Source organism: Bos taurus, chromosome 6 (genome assembly GCF_002263795.3).
Source record: "Bos taurus isolate L1 Dominette 01449 registration number 42190680 breed Hereford chromosome 6, ARS-UCD2.0, whole genome shotgun sequence".
Taxonomy (NCBI): Eukaryota; Metazoa; Chordata; class Mammalia; order Artiodactyla; family Bovidae; genus Bos; species Bos taurus.
Genome location: NC_037333.1, coordinates 83,996,485 through 84,015,467, shown reverse-complemented (window position 1 = coordinate 84,015,467; position 18,983 = coordinate 83,996,485). Strand labels below are relative to the sequence as shown.

At 36.6% G+C, this 18,983-nt stretch overlaps 1 protein-coding gene across 1 annotated transcript in view; it reads left to right on the top strand.

The window, feature by feature from the left end:
- The first annotated feature begins 2,681 nt into the window (after nucleotides 1–2,681).
- Nucleotides 2,682–18,983, top strand: part of TMPRSS11E (transmembrane protease, serine 11E) — a 57,399-nt gene continuing 41,097 nt past the window's right edge. The window contains exon 1 of the mRNA XM_002688318.6: nucleotides 2,682–2,834. Coding sequence (XP_002688364.1) covers nucleotides 2,827–2,834 — 8 coding nt within the window. The 5' untranslated portion in view covers nucleotides 2,682–2,826. The remainder of the gene's footprint in view (nucleotides 2,835–18,983) is intronic.

Below are 18,983 nucleotides of genomic sequence, written 5' to 3'. Positions count from 1 at the left end.
ATTGGCAAAGTAATGTTCCTGCTTTTTAATATGCTGTCTAAGTTGGTCATAACTTTTCTTCCAAGGAGAAAACGTTCTTTTAATTTCATGGCTGCAGTCACCATCTGCCATTTTTAGAAATACATAAACCTAAATATGGGCTTCGCAAATGGCTCAGTGGATAAGAATCCATCTGCTAATGCAAGAGATGCAAGAGACTCAGGTTTGATCCTTGGGTTGGGAAGATCCCTGGAGTAGGAAATGGCAACCCACTCTAGTAGTCTTGCCTGAAAAATTCCATGGACAGAAGAGCCTGGCAGGCTACCGTCAATGTCACAAAGAGCTGGATATGACTGAGTACAGCACAGGACAGCACAGCACAGCTATAAGAATATAGGACCATATAAAGAATTTCTTTGAGTTTGGAATGTAGATTTTCATAGAGAAAAAAGTCATGAGGTCCTGTTAAAATGAGTCTAACAGGTTCGATGCAGGATGTAGGAAGCTTGGTGATGGTGCACTGGGATGACCCAGAGGGATGGTATGGGGAAGGAGATGGGAGGGGAATTCAGGATGGGGAACATGTGTACACCCGTGGCGGATGCATGTTGATGTATGGCAAAACCAATACAATATTGTAAAGTAAAAAAAAAAAAAAAAAAAATGAGTCTAACAAGTCTTAGCCCTAAGTCACTCTGGCGAGAATGTGTTCCTTTGAATGAAAGAGTAAAATCAAAATTTTAATAAAATTTTAATGTGAAGTAGAACATAGTATGTGAAGCTAGTATTAATATTTAATTAATGAAGATTTCATTTCTTAAGGTCTATAAAACAAGAAAAGATTAATCTCATAACCTAGAAGTTTTTACTTCATCATTGTTTCTTCTTTGTTTCTGGCTGAGTTGTAATTTCAAGTGAATAGACAGAGACATGAGGAGAAGGCAGTGGCACTCCACTCCAGTACTCTTGCCTGGAAAATCCCATAGATGGAGGAGCCTGGTAGGCTGCAGTCCATGGGGTAGCTAAGAGTTGGACATGACTGAGCAACTTCCCTTTCACTTTTCACTTTCATGCATTGGAGAAGGAAATGGCAACCCACTCCAGTGTTCTTGCCTGGAGAATCCCATGGACGGAGAAGCCTGGTGGGATGCCGTCTATGGGGTCGCACAGATATGGACATGACTGAAGTGACTTAGCAGCAGCAGCAGCAGCAGACAGAGACATGATACTATATATTGAATAACTTCGAGTAGATATCCATGCTTTTCTTCAGTGTTATCTCTTAGTTAGAATAAAAAAAGCTGAGATGTTGCTCTCTCCAATCCCAAGTACAGAATGCCCCAATGAAGAGGTTTCTTGAGTTACCTTTAGAGAATTATTCCAGTTCTTGGCAGCCTAATCCCACATTTCACTGTGGATCCCAACTTTTCCAGCTGTTCAGATGAGCCATTCATTAAATGGCTGAGTAGAAGTATTCAACCATACTTCTTGCCTTCTCTCACAGTGACTTTTAGGATTGGTTCCACATACCTCCTTTCTCCATCCTTCCCTCTCTCCTTTCCATGCATATTTTTGAGAGCCCATTGTCTTAGGAATAAAGTTACTGTCTGTTAAGATTTACAGTTTAGTGGGGTTGAGATAAAATAAACAAAAATTTCTAATACATTATGGTAAGTGTTATGATACTATGAGAACATAAAGGAGAAACAGCTAGTTTACAGGAATCAGAGGAGGCAGTTTAAACATTTTACCTAACACGAATACACAGACATTTGCATATTCATGTGTCAGTACACATTTTAAAAAATTAGATTGCTATCTTCTCAGAAATAAGATAATAATGACTGTGTTGGCAGATATGCCTGTCTCCACCATAGGAAACACCACTGACCTAACTGAGGGTTAATATATGCAAACTATATGAATTTTCTAGAAGAATGATGGCACATAATTTTGAGATATTAATGCTTTTCTAATCGTTATTGTATTTTCAATAAATATCAAAGTGAAACTTTTATTATATGGATTGTAGAGTGGAAAGCATATCAGATTAGTTAAAAAAAATAGGTGTTATATAATAGTTTCCCACTAGTTATCTATTTTACCCATGATAGTGTATATATGTATGTGTGTGTGTGTGTGTATGTGTGTGTGTGTGTGTCAATGCTACTTTGTCAGTTCGTCCCACCCTCTCCATCCCTGGCTGTGTCCACAAGTTTGTTCTCTATGTCTGCATCTATGTTCCTTTCCATTTGTACAGCAGAATCCAACACAACATTGTAAAGCAATTATCCTCCAATTAAAAAAAAATAAATCCCTTATAAGCAACAAAAATCATGTCTTCCTTTATATATATTTCCCCAAAGCACCTTTATTAATAAACAAAAATATTTTTTAAAGAAATAGGTGTTAGTACTATATAGAGGTATTAACTGTGATTTCAACCAATTTAACTTAATTAAACCAAAGTTTCTTATTGGAAATGTGAGGTTGAGAAAGATTTAGTTTTTTTTCTAGATTTAAATATCTGACTTTTATTGAAAAAATCTACCTTGTATGGTTATAGTAAGACTCTTAAATTATTATAATCTGAAGACAATAGCTTTTAAGTTCCCACTCCTAGAAAGTACCAATATTATTTATGTTTTCTTGCTCCCTATAAAATTTGACCTTGTCTTACTAGTAACACTGTCTCCATCAACTAGCCAAGACCCGTCAGACTGGTTCTAATTAGATCATCAGTGACTTCCCTCTTCTTAATCCAGCCTTCAAAGTTGCTGATAGAGTCAGATACACACACTGATTGCAGACCTTGGTCTCCACAGGAATCTTCTCTGCTGTTCAGCAATGTATCGGTGAGTTCTCTTTTCCCGTGTCTAAAGTTAACTTGTTTAAAATGGCATGACCCACATCAAGGAATGTGTAGATCTCTAGTTCATTATTTGCTTAATATGGAAAAATACTTTTGATATTTAAACTGAAATTTTGTCAAGAAATAGATTTCTCTTTTTTATGTACTAGTGTTCCCTGTCCTCTTCTGTCTCATTCCAAAATGTTTTTCTATATACTTTAAAAACAGTTCAACAAAAGATTAAGATACATGGTGTTTGACAACTGTCTTTTAGTTTGTTTTGCGGAAAATAGAATGTGTTTTTACCTTGAGTTCTATTTGTCCCAAGGCATGTTGTATATTACGGAGAAGGAAACGACAACCCACTCCAGTGTTCTTGCCTGGGAGATCCCATGGACAGAGGATCCTGGTGGGCTACAGTCCATGGGGTTGAACACGACAGAACGACTAAACAGCAACAACAATGTTCTATATTATAGTGCATTATACTATATTACATACTTAATTAAAATTATACATGAGAAAAAAACTGAAGCCAACTGTAAAGATTAAACTTATGCTTCTTTCTGTATATAAATAGTATAAATTTTAAAAACTATATGTGTTTTAAAAGAACAAGAAAAATTTAAGAAGACAATGGGATGAAATTATTATAGTTGGATTTTCAAAAGTAAATCCAATGATGTACCTAGACACAACTTCTCTAATACAGAAATCATAATTATTTTGAGGCTATTTTCTTTAAAAGTTAGAAACTAAATAGTAACAAGTTTACAGTGTACTAGTTTGGACTCTGAAAATTTTATCCTCATATTAAACATTTATTTTCTCTGATTAAAATATTGGCATGTTATTTTTTTTTTAATTTCTGCTTTGAGAAGAAAATAGTTTGAAAAGTATAAAACTCCTAAAGGGATCTTAAAAATGAAGAACATACAGGCTCTGTAATTGATAGAGAGTCCTACAAAGTTATGAGAATTTCAATACCCTCTATATTTGTTCATGAGTCAACGCAGGGTTAGAGATATCACAAATTTAATCAGACTTTTCAAGGCTTCCTGCCTTTTTCAAGTACTTCTTTATAATCCATGATGGTTTTGTATCTACCCTTTTGTCTGCCTTACTTTTTACTATAGAAAATGGCTTTTATTTAAATATATAATCCTATCAAACTAAGATTCTAAATTTGATTTCAGGCTACATTGATCTGAGTCTGGACTTTGTGTAGGGGAGTTATAATGCGGGGGTATTGGAATGAATTTTTCTGAGTATAATCTAATTTGAAGAAAAAAATATTTTCAGTTCTGCTTCATCATAGATGAAAGATATGTATCAACAGAAAACAAACAAAAACTTCCTGATATGAAAATTGTATAGAAAGTGAAGCATAATTATGTTTGAGTTAGCCTAGGCAATGTTCAGAGAATGGGTAGAGTCAAAAGGGATTAAACTTGTTATGCACGTTTGCTGGAATAAATGTACCAACTAGAATGCTTTGAAGAAAGAGGCATATTGAAATATATAGGAAATTTCATTTTTTAACAGTGATTGTTATAGGTTTTTATTTTTTACTGAAATATAATGTATATAAAGTAAAGTATGCATTAAATATTTTTACAACTCAGTGAATTCTCATAAGCTGAACACATTTGTGTCAAAAGCACTCAGATCAAGAAATTAGCCCTCCTGAAGCTTTTTCTTTCTTCATTTCCATTGACTATTTCCAAGGATTTCCATTCTCTATAGGCAATTTCTTTTTCAGGCCACTGGTTCATAACTAGGAAGGCAAATCAGAAACAGGTGGAAAAATTTATCAAATGACGTGCTTCTTTCTTTTTTTCCTCTTTTTTTAACACCAAAAACATTTTGTATCAGGGTGTAACCGATTAGCAGTGTTGTGATAGTTTGAGGTGACCAGTGAAGGGACTTAGCCATAAATATACACGTATCCAGTTTCCCCAAAACCTTACTCCCATCCAGGGTGGCATATAACATTGAACTCTGCTACTTTTTCTTTAAGCATATTTCTGATATGCTTCTTCACTACTTCAGCTACATAGCTCCTTCGTTACTTTACCTGTTCTAAATGAAAACCACTATTTGTCAACAAAGGTCCGTCTAGTCAAGGCTATGGTTTTTCCAGTAGTCATGTATAGATGTGAGAGTTGGACTATAAAGAAAGCTGAGTGCCGAAAAATTGATGCTTTTGAACTGTGGTGTTGGAGGAGCCCCTTGAGAGTCCCTTGGACTGCAAAGAGATTCAACCAGTCCATCCTAGAGGAGATTAGTCCTGGGTGTTCATTGTTGAAGCTGAAACTCCAATACTTTGGCCACCTGATGCAAAGAGCTGACTCATTTGAAAACACCCCGATGTTGGGGAAGATTGAAGGCAGGAGGAGAAGGGGATGACAGAGATGAGATGGTTGGATGGCATCACTAACTCAATGGACATGAGTTTGGGTAAACTCTAGGAGTTGGTGATGGAGAGGGAGGCATGGCATGCTGTGGTTCATGGGGTCGCAAAGAGTCAGACATGACTGAGCAATTGAACTGAACTGAACTGAATTTTAGAATTTAAAAGTTAGAAGAAATTCAGATCAAATACTATTGTTTTCTCCAAATTCTGATTTTATGCTGTCCTTTGAACATGAAGAAATCAACACATTACTTTTATTAAAAAAAATACAACAGAAGGTTAAAGAAAACTTTTTCAGGTATAAGTTTACAGGGAAGAGATTTTGGAAAAGAAGAATATATTTATTAAATAATAATATAATATATAAATATATAATAATATTGATGGACATGTCTGCCTACCGTATCCACCAGCAGGCACTGACAACCAGCAACCACTGACAGCAGACAGAATTTATAGACATTAATATTTCACATGTTTAGACAGATGAAGGTAAACTGAGTACTATTCCAATGAAACAAAATGAACAACTTTAATTTTTACTCAGTAGGATAAGCATTATCTCTCAACTTATAACACATGGATCCCCTCCATTAAATTCACTGGGTACTTATTAAAAGTAGAAAACTTCAGTTCTCATTAAAGAATTCCCATGAATCTCTGGTTGAGGTATGGGAATTGTATTTTTAAAAGTTACACAGTGTAATTCTTATTTATTGATACAGTGTAAAGCCATAAAAAGAAAGGAACTTTTAAGACAGAAAGAACTTAAAGTAGAAATGAAATAGGTCAGCTATTAAAGAGGTGGCCCTCTGTTTTCTTTAAATTGGTATAATTATATATTAATGGGAGGTGTTCTCTTCCCAGTCACCTTTTCCTCCAAGGGAGAAGAGTAGTCATTTACACAATATAGTGATGATTAAGGAAGAGAAGATAATTTCAGAATGTATGGGAAACTGAAGGGTGGATACAGACATAATTTGGGTAGTTTGTGTCTGACAGAGAGGGTGGTCTTACTTGGGTTAAAAATCTATTTGCTTATAGGGAAAAATCTCAATGTAAAATTAATCTAGCAACATCTTCCTTTCTGCCCTGAAATTAGTCAACAGATAGTGATAATGAAGGGTGAGGTGTAGGTCCAGAGATGCCTTATGATGGTGCTCCAAGTGTTTAATGGTCTCTGTCACTTCTCTTTCAGCTGAGATCAGTCCAGGTCTATGTAACAGCTTTTAATGAGTTCTCATTCTGTACTAAGTTCTTTGTGGAAGAAACTGATTTGTTGGGCACCTATATTATGTATTACACCTTTTGTAAAATGCTATCTGATTTAATGTTGACAATCCTTTGAGAAGCTGTTATTATGATCTCTCCTTTAAAAGATAAAATAATTGCAGCTCGGGGTTAGTGAGTGTTGGATCGAGAAGCTGACCCTGACCTTTCTGGCTCTGTAGTCTATTATTTTGACTATAACACTGTCTATTGTGTGTAGGAAGCTAAAAGAAGAGTCTTTGGAAAATTTGCTTTCTAACAAAGAAATGGAAAACACACATATATGCATATACACACATGGAGAAAATGTGTATGCATGTATAGGAATATCTGTTTATATAATGTATAGGCAAAGAAACAAGTCAATACCAGTTAATATTAAAGAATGGACATATATACCAAAGGAGGAAGGAGGGTAGTATAATTTTATTTTCATTGATTGATCTTTAGAAATGTTTTGAAGAATTCATAGACTGTTCTTACTTAATTTTCTTAAAATTGTCTCTGTAATTAAACAAGATAATGTGAACTAACTTTTATGTACTATCTCAAAAGTGATCAGCATTCAATTATATAATTTCTTTCTAAAAAAGATTGCAACATGTGCTATAGTGTAAAAATCAAGTTCATCTTAGTGCACCATTTCATGGAAGAAATTCATTAGTCTGTAATAGCTGTAACTGTCTAGTGAACCTTTGTTATTATTCATTTTTGTCTGCTTTCCTCCAAAATAGCCTTGTTTCAATAAAATATGGGAATAAAGAGAAACATTCAAAAAATAAAACAACATCACAGCTTTCTTTTCAGCACTGAGATTTACGAGCATGCCTGATGCTTTTGTCCTTGAGGATGGGGACACCAGGCAGTTGTGGAGGAGGTCTTCTAAGACTGTCAGTGCTGAAATGGGTGTTCTGTCTGCATTTCACGGCTTTCTCAGGATTAGAGTTCAGAGGAATTCGGCTAAGTACGTTTCAAAGCGTACTCCTTTGGACATACTCTCATCGAAGATGGTGGATGAGAATTTTGAAGAATGGTCTCACTGTTTCAAGCATAATTTGAAAGTTTTGAAATGAGTGGGTTAGAGAATAGGAAAATTTTAAGAGGTTGAGAAAGAAAAGTGGGCTGCAGAGGTACCACGTCGTGCCAGAACCTGCAAGCCCAGCCTTCTCCTATGTACATACATGGCCTGCATGATTGAGCAATTTCTGAGATTTTTAGAATAATAACTCCAAGATAATAGAAATAAGCTTATGTTATTTGCCAACAACAAAATAGAGATATATGCTTCCTGTCTACCAGCCTCAGAGGTCTACTTAGAAGACTATCCATTGAATGATAACATTGTTCCTTGAAAATATAACTTTTATATCTTTTGACACATGAGACAGTTAAATCAGCATAGCAGTAGCACTACTGAGGTAGATAGAGGAGGCATTGTGGGGATGGTATAGCATTGTGGGGATGGTATAGCATTGTGATTAAGAAGCTATGTTTGCCATCAGACAGACTGGAGTTTGCAATCAGATATTTTGGATTCCAAAATATATTTGTGGATTCCAAAGTATTATATAGTCACCATTAAATTGTATCTTGCAATCTTTCATCTGAAGATGTCAGATGATATCTTTTTTGAAGCTGCAGAAGCAGATACAGAAGGATTTAGCACTCTTTAAAGTTGAGCTATACGTCAGTGCACAACAAAGTAATAATTGCCATCATTTGTTTCACATGTGCAGTGTGCTACCTACTGTTCTAAAATATCATGTGCATTTAATCTTTATTAAAAAAAGCAATGGTTATATTATTATACCTATTTTCTAGATGAGGAAACTGAGGCTTAGTCAAGTAACAATATTTGCCCAGAGGTGATAAATGGAAGAACTGGTAATTAACCCAGGTCTGTGTGTATGTGTGTGTCTGTTAGTCACTCAGTCATGTCCAACTCTGTGCAACCCCATGGACTGTAGCCTGCCATACTCATCTGTCCATGAGAATCTCCAGGTTAGAATACCAGAGTGGGTTGCCATTCCCTTGTCCAGGGGAACTTCCCAACCCAGGGATCGAACCTGAGTATCCCGTATTGCAGGCTGATTCTTTACCATCTGAGCCACAGGGAAGCCCTAACCTCGGTCTATCTGATTGCAAACATAGGTTCTTAATCACAATGCTATACCATCCCCACAATGCCTCCTCTATCTACCTCAGTACTGCTATGCTGCTATGCTGATTTAACTGTCTCATGTGTCAAAAGATATAAAGGTTATATTTTCAAGGAACAATGTTATCATTCAATGGATAGTCTTCTAAGTAGACCTCTGAGGCTAGTAGACAGGAAGCATTTCTCTCTCTGTTCTATAAATTAAGGGATACCATAGGCCACCTCATGCGAAGAATTGACTCATTGGAAAAGACTCTGATGCTGGGAGGGATTGGGGGCAGGAGGAGAAGGGGACGACAGAGGATGAAATGGCTGGATGGCATCACTGACTCAATGGACATGAGTCTGAGTGAACTCCGGGGGTTGGTGATGGACAGGGAGGCCTGGCGTGCTGCAATTCATGGGGTTGCAAAGAGTCGGACACGACTGAGCGACTGAACTGAACTGAACTGAACAGTCAAAGATTAGGTAATTCACATGTGATCACATGAATGAGTGAGTCAGTCAATACTAAAGATGGAATCTGTCCTCCCAGTTCACCTGTGTACTGAGTCCAGTGTTACCAAGTAGCAGAGTTAGACTAACACAGGTGTCTACCTGACCCAGGAGATATTATTGTTGCTGTTGTTATTACTGCCATTTGAATTTGTATAGAAATGTATGGACTTTAAAAAATTGATTATTGCACATTAAAAGCTTATCAGATCATAGTAAAATTCAGAAGATATATATATATGTATATATAGTAGGATATATATGTATATACATATATATGGATATATTATATATGCACATATGTTCTTTACACAAAACTTCAACATATAATCTTATTTGACACCTATCAACAACTGTGAGGCAGACAATTTTAATATGATCATGATTTTACAGATAGGAAAACCAAAGATTAGGAAGACTGAGACTTCCAAATCTCTAAGTGATTGGTAGAACTGGAGTTTGAACATACACCTCTAACTCTGGGCCTGAACTCTCTAATACTCCCTGCTGCCACCACCACATCATGATCCCTAGAATCTCAAGTGCTTTCTTGGTTGTACTATGTGCTCAGTCACTCATGGACTGTAGCCCGCCAGGCTCCTCTGTCCATGAGATTTTCCAGGCAAGAATACTGGATTGGGTTGCCATGCCCTCCTCCAAGGGATCTTCCCAACCCAGGGATCAAACTCAACCCAGGGATCGAACCTGCACTGCGGGTGGATTCTCTACCATCTGAGCTACCAGGGAATCCCACTCTCTTGGTTAAGCAGAGATAACTTTCCTTGCTCTTTAAATAATTAGCTTAACCTTAGTGTCTTCACTTCCCTAGTCCAGAAAATAGCAAAGATAATAAATAATACATATAAAATATTTCAAAGCAATCTTTCAAACCTTAAAATACATTCAAGTCATTATTAAGCACTTGGATATATATTACTGGATCCAACAGCAAAGCTAGATTTGGGCTTCTTAAGCAGAGTTCTAAAGCTTTGCACTAAACTGTATACTTCATGGCTGATCATTGGCTTGATTTACAGATTTTTAGAGTTAGACAGCTCCAAAGATGAGTACTTTTACACATTTTCTTTACCAGTTGAATCCTTTTTACACACAGGTCAGTTCAGTTCAGTTGCTCAGTCATGTCCACGCCAGGCTTCCTTGTCTATCACCAACTCCCAGAGCTTGCTCAAATAATGTCTATTGAGTTTGTAATGCCGTCCAATCATCTCATCTTCTGTCATCCCCTTCTCCTCCTGCCTTCAGTCTTTTCCAGCATCAGGGTCTTTTCCAATTTGCCAGCTTTTCAAAGGTGGCCAAAGTTTTGGAGTTTCAGCTTCAGCATCAGCCCTTCCAATGAATATTCAGAACTGATCTCCTTTAGAATGGACTGGTTGGATCTCCTTGCAGTCCAAGGGACTCTCAAGGGTCTTCTCCAACACCACAGTTCAAAAGCATCAATTCTTCAGCGCTTAGCTTTCTCGATGGTCCGACTCTCACATCCATACCTGACTGCTGGAAAAACCATAGCTTTGACTAGATGGACCTTTGTCAGCAAAGTAATGTCTCTGCTTTTTAATATGCTGTCTAGGTTTGTCATAGCTTTTCCTCCAAGGAGCAAGCACCTTTTAATTTCATGGCTGCAGTCGCTATCTGCGGTGATTTTGGAGCCCAGGAAAGTAAAGTCTCTCACTGTTTCCATTGTTTCCCCATCTGTTTACACACAAGATTCATGCAAACCCCTGCTGTATGGAGCAGTGTTGCTATGGGTGGAGTGGGACTGAGACTTGGAGGCCTTACCTGCTCTATCATCTCCTTATCCCCTCAGGCACATGAGGGAATTGAGGGATTTTTCAACCTGCTTTGAAAGCAACTTAATTCTTCATTATGAAGGAGGAATAATGACAAAGCCAACATTTGTTGACCATGTACTGTTTACTTGTCATGATGCCAATTGCTCTATATGTGTTATTTCATTTACGCTTGAAAGAACCAGACAGTTAGGTTCTATCATTATGTCTATAGGAGGGGAAATGCAGACCTAGAGGGGGTAACTTGCTTGCAGCAAGTGAGAAGCAGAACTGGGCCTAAACCCAAGCTGTTTGACCCCAAAGCCCAGACCTATATCCACTAAACAAGAAAATAGAAGTTATTTGCATAAAGTCATAGAACTTGTTACAATGAATCCTAAGTGGGATCTTGGTTTCCTTTTTTATTAGCATCAGACTTATTACTCGTATCTCAAAATTGTGTGGCCAGAGAATACTAAGTAAAATACTTTATGCATCTCTCATATATAAAACTTGCAAGGTAATTAAGTAAAACTATTTCTTGAATGTCCTCTTGTCACAAAGATCATTACATTAAAAAATCACAATTTACCTTGGTTGCAACTAATCTGTTTTGCATAATGGATTAGTTCCAGTTCAGCTATGACTGAGAGGAAACTTAAAGTGTCTTATATAAAATGTCATTTTATTTCAGTTTAATGTAAGGCAAGTCTGGAGTTAGGAAAGTAATGGCTGATAGGGAGATTCACCAAGTATTTAGGAATCCAGGCTTCCATTGCTGTGCTGTCCCATGAGCATGAACATACAGCCTCCCAATCATGGTTCAGTGTGATTGTCTGAACTCCAACTAGCACATTAGGATTCTACCCACTGGGATAGAGACTCCACTGGTCAGAACTTAAATCCATATGGAGATTCATGAATAAGGGACACTTCTATTTTCCAGGGGGCCATATGTCCAACCAGAAGTCAAAGATTCTACAACTAAGGAAAATATTTGGAATAGGCACCCATGAGTCTCTAGCACAGACATGCTAAATTTGAATGATGAGAGGTATGTCCTGTTGTGAACAGTAGGCAGATAGACACATGGGTATGAAGTTTAGACAAGTGATCTGCATATATAGATTTGGTAGCCATTAGCATTTAGATGTGAATTAAAGCCACAGACTTTGGTGACTGAAAATATTTAGTTCTTTTGGATAGGATAATACTTTTCTTATACTTTTATGGTGTTAATTTGGACTATTAATTCTACCCTATGTTAATATGAATCTGAGCATATTTCACTGCTACTATACAATGAAAATACATTAAATTATAACTAAGTTAAGGTGAGTATATAATCGAATGATTACTTTTACAAATTCATGTTCCATCCAAAAGTTAAAACTCAATACATCCGTTATATTATAGGTCAGCAATTGGTACAGGAAATTCACTAACCAAAAATCCCACTTTTGTAAGAATAATATAAACATTAACAGAATCCATACACTTTCCAATTCTTCCTCATTGTTAAATTAATTCATATGTGTTTTATTATGTACATAAACTAGATTTTCTAAGGGATTCTTTGTATATGGCATACAATGCTTGCCAGGGAAACAACAATGAGGAGGACACCACAGAGTCTTAACACATGTTCCAGCTGGCACATTCTAATTTTAAGGCCCATCAGTGATTTGTACAAAATGCAATTTTACAAGTTTGGGACTTTTAAAACTGGCTTAGGTGTAAGTAGTCAAGAAACTTTATGACTTTCTCATATAAAACTCAGATTATTTCAATTGACCATGTCATTTGACCATGCCAAATAATCTGGCATCATCCATTAGAAAAATAATACGTGTGAAAAATTATGCTAAAGTTGATTGCTTAGAAAATTGTAAATTTTAATTGTAATAATGTTGAACATTTCTTAGGTTATTTGAGGCATGGAACACTAGCTTTGGTGGAAACTAAAGCGTATGTAGATCAATTAAAATTCCAAATGTTTCCTACAAATGAAAAAATGGGAGCATATCCAACACCATTTAAATTGGGAATTACGAGTTGCTGGAACTTCTGGGATGTTGAATGTGCTCTCAGATTTCTCATCTGAAAAAAACTTACATGAAGGGACTTAGTTCTTAAATAAAAGCTCTAATACAGAGACACAGGTCATTGGTCTTTCAGTTCAGAGTTATTTCTGCTACATCATGTGAACTGTTATAAGAGGCATCTAGACAAAGTCACGGGAAAGATTTGGTAGGAGGACATCTAATGCTACAAAAAATTCTGAAGGTCAGTGCTATATATTAGCAGCTTCAAGAATGGCTCTGGGTCAGTTTTCTCATTTTTTTCTTCTGATACTCCTGCCAAAATTACTCATGTACTCCCTGTTGATGCTTGTTTTTCTTCCACATTTTCAAGTGCATACAATTCCCTATGGCTGGCTGCAATGATGTCTCAACATTTCTATGTGAAACTGCTGCCTTTAAAATTGCCTACTCAGGTCATTTTGACTTACTATGTTGACCTGGAAAGTTTGAAGAAAATAAAGCAAATATGTTACTGTAATTAAGGACTAAAATAACTCACTTTATAAGTATATAGACCCATATCTAGTTACTTAATACAATCTTTAAATTTTTGTATCCCATCTATCTGTGACTATAAATTTCTAGAGGTCAGGCAGAGTGCCAACCTAAATCTCAGTTTGTAGTTTCCTGTGCTATACAATATCTGGCTGGGAACTTAACAAAGAGCAGGTTGAAAACACAGTTGAGATCAGAGACATTCCTTACTGTTGAATTGTCATTAATGCTTATATAATAACAAGTGTCCAAAAAAGTCTGATGATACCATATGTGTAATCACAAATTCCTTTTAATGGAGGCAGGATGAAAAATATTATCACTTGAGTTTTATGGTCAGTTAAATACAAGAATCATTAAGCTATGGGTTTTGTCTAAGTTAACAGTTAGTGGTAGGGTTTTCTGTCTTTTCCAATATTTACTAAAAACTTACTATTGCATTAAGTAATACAATGCTTATTAAAAATTTACTACTGCACTCAGTAATACTGTATTCTTATGTCTATGACTTTAATAACTTTTAGCTTCTTTATAATGTGAAAATGCCACACAGAGCCATTTCAATAATTAGTGAAGTGTTGTTAGATAAAAAATTATCTTAGAGCTTGATATAAATAATTTCACACTGCCCCCCCCCACATAAAATTGTTTTCACTAAATAATAATTGGTGCTATTTTCCAGTATTGAGGAACATATTAAGATTATTATAAAACTAATTTTTGTTTCTATGCTAAGAATATTACGGAGAATATTATTCATGACATTACCGAGTATTCTATTAGAATCTAAAAGAATTTCACTGCAGCCAAATAATTGTTCAGGTTTTATATTATGGGTACTGTGAAGAATGTACATGAACAGGGTTTATTGTTTTCCTTGTTTTGTTTTTGAGTTGGCTGCTAGAAAGCTTCAAATTTTGTGGTCTGACTTGAGGAAGTATCCAGAAGGGGAATTATGATAAGTAGTTTTAGTACTAGTCTCATTTTGTGTTTTCACTTATGTTTTATTTTCTTCCTGCATCTCTAAATAAAACAATATATAAATGTAATTTAATACTATATATATTTTAATGATTATATAAATGTAAGTATATATCTACTGGAGTGGGTAGCCATTCCCTTCTCCAGAGGATCTTCCCAACCTAGGGATTGAGCCCAGGTCTCCTGCATTGCAGGCAGATACTTTACCATATGAGCCACCAGAGAAACCCATATATCTTTATGGGGGTACCTTAAATCAATCTAGAACAAGATAGAATATAAATTAAAACATTTATAATAAAAACAATGAGCTTCCCACCATTTATCTTGGTGCTATAAAAAGAAAATGGAAACGACTGTCTAGAAATTAGATTACTACTTTGCTATGACTGTAACTTCTCTTTGAGAACTATTCATAGTTATTATTGTAGGGAATACACACATAATTCAGTCCAAGGGGCTGGCTGATGCTATCAGATAATTTATATGTATATTCGTATAACAGTGGACACAACACAAACATGTTATTTGTAACTTTATAAGGAGTAATGCATTCATATTTCTTAAAAGAAAACAAAACATGGCAATGAAAACATATGATCCATGAACATATATTCAAAATTTTGGTTCCACCTTGGATATTTTAATAGTGTCGTTCTAGTTTATAGTAAGACTCTAATCTCATAAGATTGAAGATCTCACCAGTACCTGTGGATACAAGCCTTCCACAAAGCACAAAGTATCTGAAGTATTTGTGTGGATGAAACAAGCAGGCACACTCTATGATATAGAGAAATGAGCTAAATATAAAATCAAACCTGAATCAATATTTATCAATTGATATTTTAAAACTGAAGCACTGACTGAGGGAACTGGTAATGTCATAAGTTGTGTGTTCAGTTGTGTTCGACTCTTCGTGACCCCCATGGACTGTAGCCTGCCAGGCTCCTTTGTCCGTGGGATTTTCTAGGCAAGAGTACTGGAGTAGGTTGTTGTTTCCTCTTCCAGGGGATCTTCCTGACCAAGGGATCGAATCCACATCTCCTGCATTAGCAGGGGGATTCTTTACTTTGCCACTGAGCCAGAGAGGCAGCTATGGGGTCACAAAGAGTCGGACACCACTTGGTGACTGAACATGAGCATGAAAACATCATAAGGGACTATGCTGTTACTTCATCATGATATCTTTCCTTATGCTTTTGTTTGAATATCGTAATTATGTACAGACATTTGATGATCCCAAATAATATACGTCTCCTGAAATTAATGTCCCCTTATTTTATCACTTTTCCGTGCTGCAATAATACTTAACAGTAGTTAGATAAAATCACAGTTGGAAAATTATATATTTTAAACAGGTAAAATAAACATATTAACCAAAAGTTTAATTATTACATTAAAGTGTTTTAGGAAAATCATGTTTTACTTAAATAGTAAATAGTCTTCATAATGACTGACTTGTCTTTTCCTGTGTGCAGTATTCCAGTTTTGTGTGTAAGACTGAGGCAGACCAGAGTGCTGTGAAAGACAGGAGGTTGAAACCCATACTGTGGTACTGACAAATGATCAGTTCAATTTGGAGTAATCAACTTCTATTCAGTTCCCTCTGTGAATGTATCTTGAGCAGCAGAGTGGTCAGAGAATAGAGATAAGTAAGGCTCAGACATTATCCTCAAGGGAACTCAAAATGTATATTCTGATGTGACACTTAGGGGTGAATAAAACTTACTGAAGTGGAGGGGACTTTTCTGAACTGAATCTTATGTATACAGAGGCATCTATGATGAAAGCAAAATACAAACTCTAAGTTACTCTATATAGGAGGCAGCAGGAGCAAAGACAAACAGCCAGAAAGCTCATGGGGAAGAAGGGGAATGCCAGGCCAACTGAGGCCAACTTGGATTTCAAGTGGTTTCAGTCATTGGCTCTATCATTTCCAGAAGAACAGTTTACTGTAATAGACAATGATTTAGAGATTAGGGAAATAAGCTGTAGGATGAGTTTTAGTGAGATTTGTCAGAACAAGGTCAGTGGTAATGGGATTAGAGACATATTACGTTAGATTTGCCATGTAGTTGAGACTAAAAATTGCAATTATTATAAGTTCTCAACACAATTAACATTGACTTGTAGGACAGTGCTTACAACAGCCATCAGTAATCTGTGGCCCAAGAGCCAAACCTGTACCACCATCTATTTTTGTACAGTGCTTGAGCTAAGAATTATAGCTTTTAAATGGTTGAAATGAATAAAAAAAAATTTATAAGTGAAAATTATACAAAATTCAAATTTCGGTGTGCAGAAATAAAGTTTTATTGAACACAGCCATATTCATTTTTGTTTATATTAGCTGTAGCTGCCTTTAAACTACAATGGCATAGCTGACTAGTTGCAATAGAAATCCAGAAATCTGCTACTGCTATGGGACCTTCACAGAAATCTGTTAAAATTACTATGAAAGTGAAAGTGAAAGTTGCTTAGTCCTGTCAACTCTTTGTGACCCCATGGACTATACAGTCCATGGAATTCTGCAGGTCAGAATACTGGAGTGGGTAGCCTTTCCCTTCTCCAGGGGATCTTCCCAACCCAGGAATCGAACCCAGATCTCCCTCATTGCAGGAGGATTCTTTACCAGCTGAACCACAAGGGAAGCCTGCAGTTACTACTCGGCCTTCACCAAAAACTTTGCTGATCTGTAGCTTAAGTAGTTAATAATGTATTGAGATCACCAGCCTTATAGATGTTGTGCACATGTTCATTCAAAACAGCTCAACTGGACTGAGCAAATGAAACATTCCAGCTAAGAATATTAACACTGCTCACCCTTACAGAAGGGTCTTCCCTCATAGCTCAGTCGGTAAAGAATCTGCCTGCAATGCAGGAGATCCAGGTTCGATTCCTGGGTCAGGAAGATCCTCTGGAGAAGGAAATGGCAACCCACTTGCCTGGAAAATCCCATGGACAGAGGAGCCTGGCAGTCCATGGGGTCGCAAGAGTCGGATACAACTTAGTAACTAAACCACCACCACCCTTATGGAGACTGGAGAGCGAGTTCAATATCCATTATTAATCAGTCCATGGTGGTAGTTTTACATTGGCATTTGTTTTGGTAAACTTTCTGCTGAAGCACTGTGAGCCTTGTCATATGGTTCTCCAATGCTTGCCATGAGGTTTATCTGTGATAGTATAAATACCTTTTTCGCCGTCACATTTTTATTAATGCTCCTGCTTTTCCTTGTACACTATTCTAGAAAATAACACATTAAGAAGTGATCATGATAATGCAACTCTGGACTTGCCTTCTGGCAATTTGGGGCTTATAAAAATATGCCATGCTGTGCTAAGTCTCTTCAGTCGTGTCCAACTCTGTGTGACCCTATGGACTGTAGGCCACCAGGTTCCTCTGTCCTTGGGATTCTCCAAGAACACTGGAGTGGGTTGCCATTTCCTCTTCCAGTGTCTCTTCCTGACCAAGGGATCAAGCCAGAATCTCTTAAGTTCCTGCATTGGCAGGCTGGTTTTTTACCACTATGTATAACCATATTTTTTGCCACATATATAACCATATTTTAACTGCTATATTCACCTGTTACATTCACTGTCTATTTAAACATGTCGTAATTGAAAAGAAAAATCTTAGAAAGAAAGAAATTTGATACCATTGAAGCTGTTAGAATTTATCTAGTCTATCTGAAGGTAGTTTTACATGAGGAGGTTCAGAAAATTTTCAACAGACCCCAATCATAATTGGACAAGGGTTTATGTGCAGGAAGGGGTTAGTTACACAGGTGTCTGTTGATACATAAAATAGATTTGTTCCTCTATTTTTTTTTTTTTTTTTTTAGCACATTTCCACTACATCTAATTTGGAGCAATTCAATACTGAACCACTTGCAGAGCTCCTGCTGCTGCTAAGTCACTTCAGTCGTGTCCGACTCTGTGTGACCCCATAGACGGCAGCCCAACAGGCTCCCCCGTCCCTGGGATTCTCCAGGCAAGAATACTGGAGTGGGTCGCCATTTCCTTCTCCAATGCATGAAAGTGAAAAGTGAAAGTGAAGTCTCTTAGTCGTGTCCGACTCTGTGCGACCCCATGGACTGCAGCCTTCCAGGCTCCTCCATCCATGGGATTTTCCAGGCAAGAGTACTGGAGTGGGGTGCCATTGCCTTTTCCGAATCACTTGCAGAGAGAGCAAACCAAAAAGTAATTAAGAAACAGGGTTAATCAGTTTGAAAAACAATGCCATACAGGGAAGGGAAGAGATGTTTCCAATGACAAAATCTCAGTAATATGGACATTGCCATTATTATTAATAATTAAAATAATGATAATAGTAATTCTTACTATTTGTACAATGATTTTCTACTTGGCAGCTCAAAGTAATAAAATATTTTATCATTTTTCTCTCTAAGAGCTTATCAAATTAGGAAGGGACTATAGTTCTTATCCTTGTCTTTCATATGTAGAA